Source organism: Lindgomyces ingoldianus, assembly GCF_010093535.1.
Source record: "Lindgomyces ingoldianus strain ATCC 200398 unplaced genomic scaffold BDR25scaffold_25, whole genome shotgun sequence".
Classification (NCBI taxonomy): Eukaryota; Fungi; Ascomycota; class Dothideomycetes; order Pleosporales; family Lindgomycetaceae; genus Lindgomyces; species Lindgomyces ingoldianus.
This window is the reverse complement of record NW_022985186.1, coordinates 107292-120801: the sequence shown is the minus strand read 5'-3', so window position 1 is coordinate 120801 and position 13510 is coordinate 107292. Positions and strand designations below refer to the sequence as shown.

At 38.9% G+C, this 13510-nt stretch overlaps 3 protein-coding genes across 3 annotated transcripts; 2 read left to right on the top strand and 1 right to left on the bottom strand.

The window, feature by feature from the left end:
• Positions 1–13: 13 nt before the first annotated feature.
• BDR25DRAFT_357604 (uncharacterized protein) lies at positions 14–1896 on the top strand (the record flags this gene model as incomplete). The annotated part of the gene is made up of 14 exons (XM_033695828.1): positions 14–47; positions 79–124; positions 206–243; positions 299–332; positions 397–414; positions 463–827; positions 887–1005; positions 1029–1160; positions 1237–1290; positions 1314–1373; positions 1411–1524; positions 1587–1618; positions 1649–1793; positions 1822–1896. 14 exons carry the CDS (start codon positions 14–16, stop codon positions 1894–1896), a joined length of 1266 nt encoding a protein of 421 aa, XP_033545149.1.
• A 35-nt stretch (positions 1897–1931) lies between these two features.
• BDR25DRAFT_357603 (uncharacterized protein) lies at positions 1932–3399 on the bottom strand (the record flags this gene model as incomplete). Its single annotated transcript, XM_033695827.1, has 13 exons — positions 1932–2021; positions 2058–2106; positions 2184–2251; positions 2284–2393; positions 2436–2497; positions 2559–2606; positions 2644–2689; positions 2726–2796; positions 2853–2871; positions 2920–3042; positions 3088–3213; positions 3246–3313; positions 3371–3399. 13 exons carry the CDS (start codon positions 3397–3399, stop codon positions 1932–1934), a joined length of 909 nt encoding a protein of 302 aa, XP_033545148.1.
• A 561-nt stretch (positions 3400–3960) lies between these two features.
• On the top strand, positions 3961–4524 carry BDR25DRAFT_316107 (uncharacterized protein; the record flags this gene model as incomplete). Its single annotated transcript, XM_033691574.1, has 2 exons — positions 3961–4149; positions 4183–4524. The coding sequence occupies 2 exons, from the start codon at positions 3961–3963 to the stop codon at positions 4522–4524; spliced, it is 531 nt and encodes a 176-aa protein (XP_033545147.1).
• Positions 4525–13510: the final 8986 nt, after the last annotated feature.

Sequence of the window (13510 nt, the reverse complement as noted above, 5' to 3'; positions counted from 1 at the left end):
GCGAAATCGAGCAATGTTCAGTGTTCATGACTGTGTTGACGCTGGGTGTACCCTGACATACCCCGCTGACGTCAGAAGCGAACCCCAGCACCACTGCAATCTCCGTAAGCTCAGACATTTATATGTGCCGCCGCACACTGACGCTTGATCACGAGGAAGCCTTATTCTACCTATGCTAGATATAGAGCGTTGGTGTGTGGCACAGGTACGAGGTAGATAATCACTACGCCACTACGTACCCAAGTGGCGTATTACTACCTCTTTGTCTAATTATAGTGAAGCGCATGGGCACTCTAAGTTGGCAATTACAGACCCTACGTGAGTCCAGTACGGTCTTGCCTCATATAGGCCTTTAAGATTGTGGCCTTGATAAGTAGAGTTATATGCAATGTCTAGGACAAAGACGTCTAGAATGTGAGCTTAAACACCGTAGATAGAGTAGTGGGATTATTGTTCGGTAAGCAGGGAGTGCTGTCAGCGAGGGCTTCGACAGGTCAAAGGCACTCTCTACCAGTACATCGCCACCCTGCCGTTCATGCCACCCCCTGGCCAACAGAAGCGGGTGAGCGAAGCCTCTTACCCCTCCATGTCCTGCCACACGACGACCTTCGGGCCAAGCGGCCCGATGGATGTCACCGTACTGCTTCCTTCAACATTCTTCATCAATGCTTTTCGTCCGTGGAACTTCTGCACCCATCAGACTGGGGGTCCTGTGGCATCCGCGGCCAACATAAACAGCCTTCAAACTTCCCATATCCTGAAAACCCACCAAATTTGCCCCGCAGTCTCGGAGACGAATCAGGCACCACTCCAAACTATATATAAGAGTGTACTGAACTTAGCTTAAATCTCAGAAGGCTAGATAATTTCAGAATGGTATGGGTAGGGCTAGAACATATCTACTATCGCGTCTTTAATGCATACAAGCCGCCTACCCTTCTCCCTGAAACACCGTCTTCTATTCGCATCACTCTTGTTATTGCCACCCCATTAATGCCTTTCGCAGTCCATCGCACACCTCTAACTAGGCCCTAAATATTTTCTTCTTGCCTCCTTCTTTAGGATACTCTGCGTCTCTAATATATAACAGCCTTGAAAACAACACTTCTGCCCATTCCCATTCTGGATACGCGAACATCGGAATTCTAGCGGGAAATCAGGTGCCTTTATTTTCATAACTGTGTTTTTAATTCCTATAACGTCTTTGCGGCTTAAAACGTATGACTTCTTATCTAGTGGCGCAAATTTGGGGTGGATGCCGCTGAGGCAATGGTGAATAATAGGGTTGTAGTCAGAGTAGTCTAGTGGTTCAGAATGCCTTTGCCACTATCGCGAAAGCCTTCTTGGAATCGGGTCTGGAATATAGACGAGGAGTGTATATAGAGCATTAGATTTCTCGTATTCGCCAAGGAGGTCGAAATATGGCGCGATCCGGGGCATGACTGTGGGATTGCGATTGGCAATTTAGTCGCGAGAATACAAAATAGAGGGAAGATTACGGTGAATAAACTGTATACTGTGAAGGTAACGTTTAGTTATACAAAAGCTACTAGAAATATGCTAGTTGTAAAGTGAGTGACTTATAGCTGATCATCAACAGGCAACTTGAACAGCCTTTGTGGCGCCTCTAAGCCTCTCAACTCCTTAGGAACCCCAAATACGCCTTACTGTCTCTAAAGCGAACCAGTCAGCACTCTAAACCGCTAACAGAACGCTACAACTTCATCCAGAGGCGCAGGGTTACCCCTAAGAGTCCGCCTAAGGTGCCTCCTTGGAGATATTACCCTGATTTTGTGGAACGTCAATCGAACTGGGCGTTAGGAGGCTGCCGACGGCATAATTAAAAGTCATAAATGTCTAGTCGGCGAGCATGACTTTGTAACTGCGCGGACCTGACGCAGGTTGGATGGCATTATGTAATCATCTAGGGATTAATTATGTGATACGCTTCTCATATCTTTTTTAGGGCTGAGAGCCGGGTAGTGAACATCCTTGTCATGCATCGCGGTACGCTGTTCCCTCTAGTCGATGGCGCCTACCAGGTAAGGCAGATGAACTCTGATGTCGATAGTAGCTACATTGTACCTTCTGTCTTGCTCAGTCACTCTCTACCACATCTCACCACAGTGGTTGGATTTAGCCATCAGGCCCACCCTAGCCTGTCCTCTCCCTACTGCCTTTACCGGGCACGGCCAATGCCTTCCACAGAGTTCATCCAAGGCCTTGCCCATCCTGCTTTGTGGTGGGTATCCTGCGCACTGGCGGCATCGAGATATCTCGGACTATGGCACTTTCGCGGTCACACACACTGCTTAGAGGCCCACCCTGTGGTTTCGGGCTATCGGCGATCCAGGCAGCGCCTGATTTGACTAGGGGATAGACACGGGATACCGCTCGATCGAGGCAATGGCATAGGACATTAAGGCATAGCTGACAGCGTTCTAGTCCATAGCCAGCCACAGATACTTCTAGCATAATCGCTGCGCGACCCCTCAACCTTCAGGATCATGCAACGCGGCATGGGCTGCCTCTCCACTGTCTCGTAGCAGCATTGCCACATTGTAGCGACAGCGGAGAGAGCAATCAGCCTTGCTGGCACAGGCTCGCTCGTCGTACATCACCACCCTATCTTTTATGCCTCACCTGGCCTTAAAAGGGATGGAAGCGACTGCAGCCACCTTCTCAACCTCTTATGAAGTCCAGGAACACTGAAAATGTGACTAACTTAGACACAGCTTCATGCGGCCGTATCCATCTACTCCCGGTGTCATGCATTTTAATCTAAGCGCCAGCAGGCTTGATGCAACCGAATGGCGAACTACACAAGTGTCCTAGGCCATAAATGGCAGGACGTCGTCAATTCATCTGCAGCTAAGGGCCATCACCACACCTGCAACACTGGCTTTAAGGATCATAGACAATGTGGATGCTCCGCGGCTGGGAATCCCCCATTCCCACAGCCCGTGTGGCTCAGATACCACTGTCGTACGATCATATTTTCAGCTGTGACACGCGGCTTTATGCTGAGACGCCACTCTTCGCCTGAAAGCAGCGTGCCGCGGGGCCTTGTTATTATACTAAAAAAACTCAGATGCTTGGTAAATATGCCTTGTTCTAGGAAGGCAATGTTACTTAGAAGTGCACTTCTGGTTGCCGATGTAGCACACCTGGATGCATTACTGAAAGTGCTACGCCCCTTTGTCATTAAATCTTCTAGCTCTCCGCTGTTTTTGTTGTTGTGGGACCGGGTGCTCTGTTGGCTGGATTGAATTCCGCATAATGACTGCCTCTAGCAGCATGGTAGGTCCTCGATCTTCAGGCATAATGGCTTGATTCAGAGTTCATATTAGTACGTTCTAGCGTTTCGCACTGAATAAAATGCTGTTGAAATTGCGGCATTGCCTTTTTAGGCTTTTATAGTTCTATTAATAATGAACATCACAGGCTATCTCAAGGTCCTCTCACCTATATAACATTCATCTTAGGCACGGAGTCATAACGCATACATTTTCCACCCATACGGACGCACTACCCACATGGAATATACAGAATTAAGTTCTACAACCAGAAGCTTCACCTGTATAAGATGGTACAAGACCGCCACGGTTCCAAGAGCTTCGACAGCAAACTGGGCACCTATTGACGAGGGATTTGCTTAGTGAGCCGAGAATTGGCGGAACATTAATAAAGTTTGGTTTGCAAGGATCCATAAGCTTCAAGAATCATGCCAACATCCTTACTCCAGACCTTCTGGCGAACAGCATGGAGCAAATGTCAATGTCTGGCAATTGACAGCGACGGTCACCACGCTTGCTGGCTAAGGAGCCACCAGGTCAGTCAGAGCCCGCGGTAGCGGCCCCGCGCTCAGAAACGGCACGGTCCTCCTGTCCCTGCGCGGATTAGTTCTGCGTCTACAACACTAGCACTTAGAACTAAGAGAATCGCGTTGCAGCCTTCATTATGGAATACAAGGCCCCCTACAAGCCACCTCTTAGTTACATATGCGAGGGTCTGAAAGATATGGAGCTTGAGGAGGTGATATGGTGTGGCGAAGCTGATACTCCGCAGGACCGCATCTGCTGCCTAGTTGCTGCGGTTATTGCGCAAGCATTCTCTTATATAGTTAGGATTAGGGTAGAGTATGGTTGCGTATGTACTGGCGAAGCGTTTGTATTCTTGTAGGTGCCTAATGATCCTAGGACAGTCTACTACTTCCTATTTGTCCTAAAGGGTGATGTCGGGACTACCACTAGATGGACACTAGATCCAGATATCGCGAATCGCTTGCATCTAACAGCTGTTGGGCAGATGCTAGCATTCAATCTCCAGGCGCTGAAGACCCCCCCGCGGGGTCAGCAGTGGAGGGCCCAGGCTGCCAATCAGCTGAGCAGCTGGGAAGTCGTGTATGAAGACCTGCTGAATACTATTCCTCCAGAAGACGCACTATCATCAGAGTACCAACCGCCTCGTCATAGCGATTTTCTTCGGATTTCTCCTGTCTGGCTGCGACCAAGACCAGATTAAACCAGGTCTCCTGTCTGGCTGCGACCAAGACCAGATTAAACCAGCTCTCTAAGCTGCTGGCAGCCACAGGATCAATATAGCCCCAGTGACGAGGACCCTGATCCCGATACCCCAAGCCAACGCAGACTCCCACCCCAAGATCAGTATCGTGACCCAGCCACCGCTGACAGCTCGTCTAGCCTTCATGCCACCCAAAGAGATCAGAGTGGAGAGTACTGCACACAGGATTGTTTGCGTGGATTAGTTTAAGGTGGTCCGCTTGACATGTAGTGTCCCAACGTGCAAACTTACGGGGTGAGGTGCCACAAGATCGATTGACCTACCGTTCTGGCTTGTATTCGCCAGTAACTCTCTAACGACCTCGATACCAACTGCGAGCCTGTGAGTCTGCCTGGAGCATGCGGCGTCTTATTCCGTGTCCGACTGTAACTGCACGGATACACCGTCGCAACTAAGTGCACTCCTATCGACTTTGTCCATTGTCTTAAACAGGACGCTACCGTCTACAAACTCCTCCGTCCAATCCAGGGGATCCATGTGCCGGTTTATCTGGGCAACATAGATCTTGCTGACATTCGCAAATCGAGACTGGTGCAAGAAGCATGTTATAAGAGACTTTTGAGATAGAAATATGTTTGCTGGAAGGCACGAACGGGCGCTGTCCTGTCCCCTGATATCCAATCAACAACCGACGTGAAAAACGTTTATGAAGCTACGGACTTCAACACTGGCGCATTCCTCCGCACAACCTTCAGCTACGTTGATGCACAAGGTTCCTGTTTTCTGGCCCCTGGATTCCTGTTTTCAAACCCCTTTTCGGCACTATATTTAGCTAAGCCTAATTGTGGACAAGCAGTTATTTTTTGGGATAACGTATGCTTAGTAACGTCATCCACCAGAGCTGGAAGAGCCAGGTCCTTGCAGCGGTCCATGCAGTCTTGAGCTTTGTTAATGTTCCGCTGATTCTCGGCTTGCTGAGCAAATTCCTCGTTAATAGATGCCACGTTTGCTGTCGAAGGTCTTAGAACCGTGGCGGTCTTATAGCATCTTATACGAGTGAAGCATTCTGTGTAGTGTTAGCGACGGATGAAGTGGTGGATCATCCACCAACCGCTATAGGAAGCCGCGAAGCAGTATCACAAATGAGCAGCAACAGGGGGTAGTATTTTAACCCCAGCGTCGGGTCAAATATGGAACCCCGGGGACTATTTCCACCCCTGTTAGCTAAGCTGTATGGGAATTTCAACTCCAATTTGGGGAGGAACTAATAGGCTTAGGACGTAGCCAAGCCTCTAGATTTGTAGTGCTACAATTTAAACTATTTCATTCTGAACTACTTTAACTTAAACTATTCCAATCTAAAGTACCTCAGTTTCAACTATTCCAATCTAAGATACTTCGGTTTGAACTACTCTAATCTGAAATACTTCGGTTTAAGCCACTCCAATCTAAAATACTTCGGTTTAAACCACTCCAATCTAACATACTTGGGTTTCAACCACTCCAGGTTGAACTAATCTAATCTAATGTACTTCAGCTTGAATTATTCCAACCTAGAGTACTCTGGTTTGGGCTACTTCCAACCAAAACACTTCAGTTTAAACCACTCCAGGCCGAACTAATTCCTTCTTACTTCGGCCCAAACTATTCAAAATAATGTCTATATTAGCAGTGTACTACTCTGAAGAATGTCGGGTGGAGCAGTTCACATGCTATTACTTCGAGTTCTATTCATATAAAATAAAGTACCCTTAGTTGGTATGCTTCGATGCGGTTTACTTTAGCATGAAATGTATCCTTTAGAACTACTCTAGTGTCTAATACTTTACATGTTTCTATTTACATAACTAGACCGTTATATATAACGTCCATCCCTACATAGGGAGACACCCCTATACCGAGACGCATCCAATCGCGCTCCGGCTTTACACCCCTTCTCTAGTGCGTCTACGTACTAGCGGGAGCAGTTAAAGGGGTAAATTCTCCTTAACTGCTCCTGCTAGCCTTAATAGGGCAGTAATCTTATATTACATGCTTGTTAAAGTGGTGGTTGTCCTTTAGTCTGCCCAGCTTATCTGCTGACTTAGATTAGGCTAGTTAAGTTATAGCAATAGTAACTTACCTAACAGTACCTCTTAACTAGGTGCTATACTCTATGCTTAAAGGAAGCGTGATTTTTAAAATGCTTTTCTTCTTTAATTTACTCTAAACAAGAAGGATCTTAGTAAAGAAAACTCTACGCAAAATCTCTCTTAGCTTTGTAAACACTAATATGCTTTCCTAAGAATTCCTTCTTTCTTAAATTATTAGGTCCTCTCTATGCGCATACAAAGAAAGCAAACATAGCTAGTAAATGCAATTAGAGCACTTAAAAGAATCTCTAAGCTCTGTATTTATTTCTAGCCCTCTTAAATAGGTCACAACAAGCTAATCTCTACTATTAGCCTCTTTGCCTGTTAACAGGCACTATTAGCATTATTTGCACTATGTTCTACGCTTATTACGTCTTAGTCTTCTTTAGACATTGCTTAAACATTAATAGCCTTACTTAGATTTTTACCTAACTAACTCTTTTCTTAACAGCTATACTTAACAAGGTTATAAATAAACTTTATATAAAGTTTTATAGCTTAATCTTTCTTAAGTTTATTTAGTAGCTAAAATAGTAATCTAGCAATAACAGCTTGTTTTAAAAACTTATACAGCATAGTAGAATAGGTAGAAAGGTCTACCTTACTATTGCTGCTTAGCTGCCTTTTAATATTATAATTATTAATAGTGTTGAAAAACTTAAGAATAGCCTACTTTTTTGTTTATTTACATAAAATGTTTATAAGACTGTAAAGCGTATGTTCAGCTTTATTATACTAGTTATAACGTACCTAACAGGTTGGCCGGCCACACGGGTTGGCCGGCCACTTTTGCCAAGCCCCTACTAAAACCACCCTATTCTCTCGCAAAACAGCCCACTTTAGCCCTGTATAAAGTAATATAACATAAGATATTATTTAGAGTCTACTTCTACTACTTGCTTACATATATGCAAGTTATGCCTAGTCTAATTGCACTACTTATATTACCTTTAACTTAGCTTACTTCTTTTAGCGCGCACCTGCGTCTTTAGCTTCTTCCTATTACTACACGCTCTAAACTCCTTTAAAGCAGTTAGATAAGCTCTATTCTTAACTATTAAAGTCTCTTTTGCCTAAATTTGCTTTTTTTTATGTAATTTATGTTGCGTAGCAGCCTTATTTACTACTTAAAGCTTTATAATCTTATAGCCTACTTTATTACATTAATGCCTTAGATAACTATTATCTACTTTTTATTACTTTACTATATTACCTTTAGCTATCTTTGTCTCTTTAAAGCTGTAATAACTGCTTTAGTTAATATCTAGCCTATTATAAAGCCTAACTTATTAAAGTTATACCTGTCTTTATCCTAGATACTGTACTTAGCTTTTATGTTAGCTACTAGGCAAAACTAGCTCTAGATAACCTTTAGATTCTTATAAAGCGCTCTTTTATAATTATACTTATAATTAAACTTTATTATAAACTTAGGGCAGTGCTTAACCTACATACTAGTCTAGTTTAAGCTAACCTAGCCTAGATTACACTCTGTAGGCAAGGAATTAGCTATATTAGCTACAGCTGTGAGCCTAAAGGGAAATCTGCGTGTAATAAGCTTAAGTATGTACTTAACAACTACCTTCTTTTTAAGCTTAGTTAGATTCCTTAATTTAAGCTAGCATTCTGCTTATAAAGGCTGTCTAGCGCGTTAATTACTTAGTGTTGTGTAAAAGACATTATAGATAGCTGCAGCGTGTTGTAAAAAGAGTTTTAAGTCTTATTTAAAAGCCTAAAGAGTAAGCTATATCTAACGTTCTTTAGAAGATTTAATCTAGTGTTATTGTTAAGGCATTATGTAGATAGGTAGAGTTTAGTAGGGGCTTAGTAAAAGTGGCCGGCCAACCCGTGTGGCCGGCCAACCTGTTAGGTACGTTATAGCTTTATTCTCTTTGCTATATTAGTAGAGTAGTATTCTTAACAGCTAATATTTTACTTATATTATTTTTATTTTACACAAAGATTTAAAATTTTAAAGTGTTAATTAAGTTCTAACTTAAATTTAAGCTTTTGCTTGTCTATTAATTCTATAAAAGCTTACTCATCTCTTGTAATAGAGTTCTAAAGTAGATTAACTAGAAATTACACTTAATTAAATCTAGTATATAAGATTGCTAGTAAGTATTACTGTAATAACTTATAGTCTAATTTTGCTCTTCTAGAGTAAGAACGCCTAGAAAGCTTAGTAAGCAAATAAACTTATATAGAATAAAACGCTTACTATTTATTTTTCTTTTTAAGGCTTGTTGTAGCTAGTACAGCTTAGGTAGTTGCTTAAACCCTACTACACAACCTAACTATACAAAGTAGTTGTAACACTTATTATAAGGTACCGCTTTTATGTCTAATAATTTACTTCTACCTACTGTCTTCTTAACATTCTAAAATATAGGTTAATCTAATATCTTCTTTTTAAATCTTATGCTAAGATATTTTTTATGTGCTGCTAGCTAAGAGGAAAATTCTTACGCATGTAGCTTAAGTATGTGCTTAATAATTACCTACTTTTTATTATTACCTAGCTTTTATAAGTTAGCTATAGAATTAATTTATAAAAGTTATTTAGTGTGTTAGTTATTTATTATTTTTTAAAAGACATTATATATAGCTGCAGTATATTACTTTAAAAGCGTTATGTTTTATTTAAAAGCCTAAAGTGTAAACTGTATCTAATGTTCTTTTAGCACATCTAAGTAGTGTTGTTAGAAATATATTAGTGTAGAAAGAGAAGTTTAGTAGGGTCTTAGTAAAAGTAAGCAACTTAGGTGTGTAAGCAACTTGCATGTAGAGTATGTCATGTTTAAATAATAAAAAGCTAAGCTTACATTTATAGTAATAAGCACCTTAGTGTATACTAATTATTAGTTATTAAAGTATTTTATAATAATAAAGGCACTTAATGCTTATTAAGTTTATTAGATGAAAAAGTTAGCCTAGTAATACTTTTAAAGTAAGTACACCCCTAGCAAGAATAGCACTAGGGCAGACATCTTTAGCTATTATAAATAAGATGTAGAAAATTTAAGAGTAGCTTAAAATAATAACTAGTTAAGAGTCTTACTTAAAGTACACTAACTTAACTTTTAAATTAATAAAGACCTAGCTTAATACTATATTACTAGTAGAATCTTGTTGTTAGGAAAGGAGTATCTAGATTTAGAGGTTAAGAACCTTTATTTTAGAAGGTAGTTTCCCCTTGCTTAGGCCTATGCACTTTGCTGCTTTTTCAGCATATTAAGCGAGCTAAGGCGGCAGGGGGTTTAGAAAAGGCCCCCCTTAACCTTAAGCCAAGCGCCAAGCGTCGTGCACCGTTGCCCATTGCCTATTGCCCGTCGCCTGTCCCCTGTCTCTCAAACGCAGCCTCTTAAACAGCCTAGAGCGGTTAGGAAAAGCTGTGAGTTCCTGCTATATATACCTGTTCCCATTCCTGCTGTTATGATGCACCCATCCTCTACAACTCGTCCTTGCAACGTACCGCCACCTAACAAACTAGAATACGCATTTAAGCATCATGCGCTGCTATAGAAGGCAACAAGATCTAGATTTGTCCCCTGCCTTAGGTGTTAGACTAGCTAAGAATTGTTTTAAGTTTGCTTTACACATAGAGTTAAGTAGCAACATAGAAACTAAGAAGGAAGATAAAGATTTTAAAAAAGATTTCTTACAGCAAAGGATAGCGTTTTATAAAAGCTAAAGAAGAGTAAAGTTAAAATAAAAAGACTAAGTAAATATACTTATTACTTATAAGTTTTAGAAATAAAAAAAGTCTATTTGTTTATAAAGTTTTACTTTATAACACTAATAAATGCTTCTAGGTTTTGTATAAAATTAGAGCACAATCTATATAACACGCTTTGCTAATGTAAAGTAGATAAATTTAAAACTTACCTTAAATAGTATGTAAAGAATTTACGTATTAAAAAGAAAAGTGTAATTAAAGCGTACTAGAGACAGATACTTTGTAGTTTTATAGACGTAGCAGGCTATAATATAAACAATAGTGCAGAGCTTAACATACAAGATGTATAGTCGCCTACGAAAAGTGATTGGCCACTTTAGCAAGAGGCCTAGGCCACTCTATAATGCTTTAATTTTAATTAATTGTAACTTAATTAGATTACTACCTTTTTAAATAGTTATAAAAGTAAATAAAACCTTGCGCAAAAAGCTATCTAAGTTTACTATTAATATAATATAGCAATTCCACCTTTACAGTGTAAGCGCTAGCAAAATTTTAAGTTATCTTAGCATTTCTAAGTTAATAGTTACATATAACATCTACTAGCTGCGCAAGCAGCCCTAGCCTATCTATATAAAAGCCCTGCGTATAGTCTAGCCTCTAAAGCTTAACAAACGCGCTAAAAGGCATTTAATTTACTAAGCAGTAAATAATCCCTTTGCTACACTCTAGACTATTATAACACTATCTAAAACCTACTACTGCATCTATGCTAGTACTGTAAAGGGATACTTTGTAAAACATAAGTACTACGCCTTCTGTCTATGTTATAAGCCTTAGCTCTTAGATGTACACAAAGAAAAATAACTCTACTTTACTTAAATTTATTAATATAATAAAAGCAGTAATGTAGCTTACGTAGCCTATTATAATAAAGCAACATTTAAAGTTAGCTTAGACACTAGACCTCTATATATACGTTAGCAGCATAAAAAAGCGTATAAGAGTTAGTACCTAAAGCCTACATTTAAGTCTAGAAGGACTATAGTCTCTATATTTAGTGTAATTTCTTTTAATTTTAAATTAGAGCTGTTTATTAACTAAAAAGGTAAGTAAAATAATACTAGCAAATACTGCTAGATTCTGCATAACATTAGCATTCTATTCTATAAGCAGCTTACAGAGAAACGCAGTATTAGCATATAGATGCAGGATAGAGCCTCTATTTATACTATAAAGGCTACCTAAAAGTATATAGACAACTATAGCATAATATAAATAGATTAGCTTTTATAAAGTCCTAATTTAAACCTAATTAAGAACCTCTAGTAGATTATAAAGCTCTACATCTTAAAGTAACAAGAATATATTACTACTTATAAGCAGATAGTAGATATCTTTAAAAAGGAATAAGCAAAGATTGCACTAGCTAATTATAGAAAGAGTATCCTAAGCTAGTTAAAGCGCATAGAGGAGGCTATCTAAAATAAAGGCAGGTTAACTTACTATTAATTAACTATAACACTAGAAGATAGGCCTTAACATAGGCTTCTTATAGAAACAAAGATCTTTTAATTTAGGTAGCAATTAGTTAAGTAAGCTCTTTCCTAAATAAGCTAACTATACCCCTGCAGAGCTTGGATCGTTGAGTGGCTAATAACTTTTAGTAGGCGACTGTACAATTAAACACCTTCTCTAATAAATAGGCTAACCTGTTTTAGTAGATCTTAACTTATCAAACTCTAACATATAAGTTAGATACATTAGAAAAGAAAAATGTTTGTAGTTACAAAGCTCTCTATACGCTAGCCACCTACACTACTTTAGCCTACTGCTGCCTAGCCATGCCACCTGCTGGAGCCTAGAGCTATTAGTAGCCTTAAGTTACATGATGGGTTCATCTAGTACTATATAAACCTGTAGTTGCTCTTCTTTAGCAATTAATCTAGTTCTTAATGCCTCTAGTGCTTCATATAGCTTCACAGAAAAGCATGCAATGTATAAGTAAGATTTATATGTTGTTCTTACCGCCTACTAGACAATAGATCTAAAACCTTGTTATAGTAGTTTTTAAGTACAGATAGACACTATACTGCTTCTTTACACAGCAACTTTTACATGTTCTTAGGCTCTTATTAAAATCTTAAGCGCAAAGAGCTTAAATAAAGCGCTTTTCTATAGACATATTAAAATTCTTAGAGTTTATAATAGGTTTAACTAAAATTAAACTACTACTATTACCTATTAAGTCTTATCTATTACAAACTCTAGAAGCAAAGGTAGATAATATGCAGCTATGCTAATTTAAGAATTGCCTAATTAGTACTAATAGATATAAAGGAAAAAGTTTATTTTTTACTTTAAAAGCATTTTAGCGTTTTATATTATCTCCTCTCTAGTAAACTATGTAATTATAGATAACATATTTTAATAGCATTATACTTCTCTAGAGAAGATTATTATACTAGAGATCTTAGCTATAGCTAATGTAGCTAATTCTTTACACGCTAAGCATAATATAGGCTATGCTAGCATAAACTAGCCTAGTATGTTTATGAAGTGTTATTTAGAGCTTAAAGTAAAGTTTAAATGTAAGTATAACTATAAAAAAGCTTTTTATAAGAATTTTAAAGTAATTTAAAATTAGTTTAGCCTTATAAAGAATATTAAAGCTAAGTATAGCATCTAAAATAATAACATATATAACTTTAATAAGATAGGCTTTATAATAGGCTAGATATTTACTAACTATACTTATGTCTAAAACTTTACTTTAAGCTTTAGATAACACTTTATAAACATACTAAGCTAGTTTATGCTAATATAGCCTAGACTATGCTAAGTGTGTAAAGAATTAGCAATATTAGCTATAATTACTAGCTAAGAGGAAAATCCTTATGCATCTAGCTTAAGTATATGCTTAATAATTACCTACTTTTTATTATTATTTAGCTTTTGTAGGTTAGCTATAAAATTAGGTTATAAAAGTTATTTAGTGTATTAGTTATTTATTATCTTTTAAAAAACTCTATACATAGCTATAGCATGTTACTTTAAAAGTGTTATGTTTTATTTAAAAGCCTAAAGTGTAAGCTATATCTAATGTTCTTTTAGCGCGTCTAAGTAGTAGTATTAGGAATGCATTAGTATAAAAAAAGTAGTTTAGTAGAGTCTT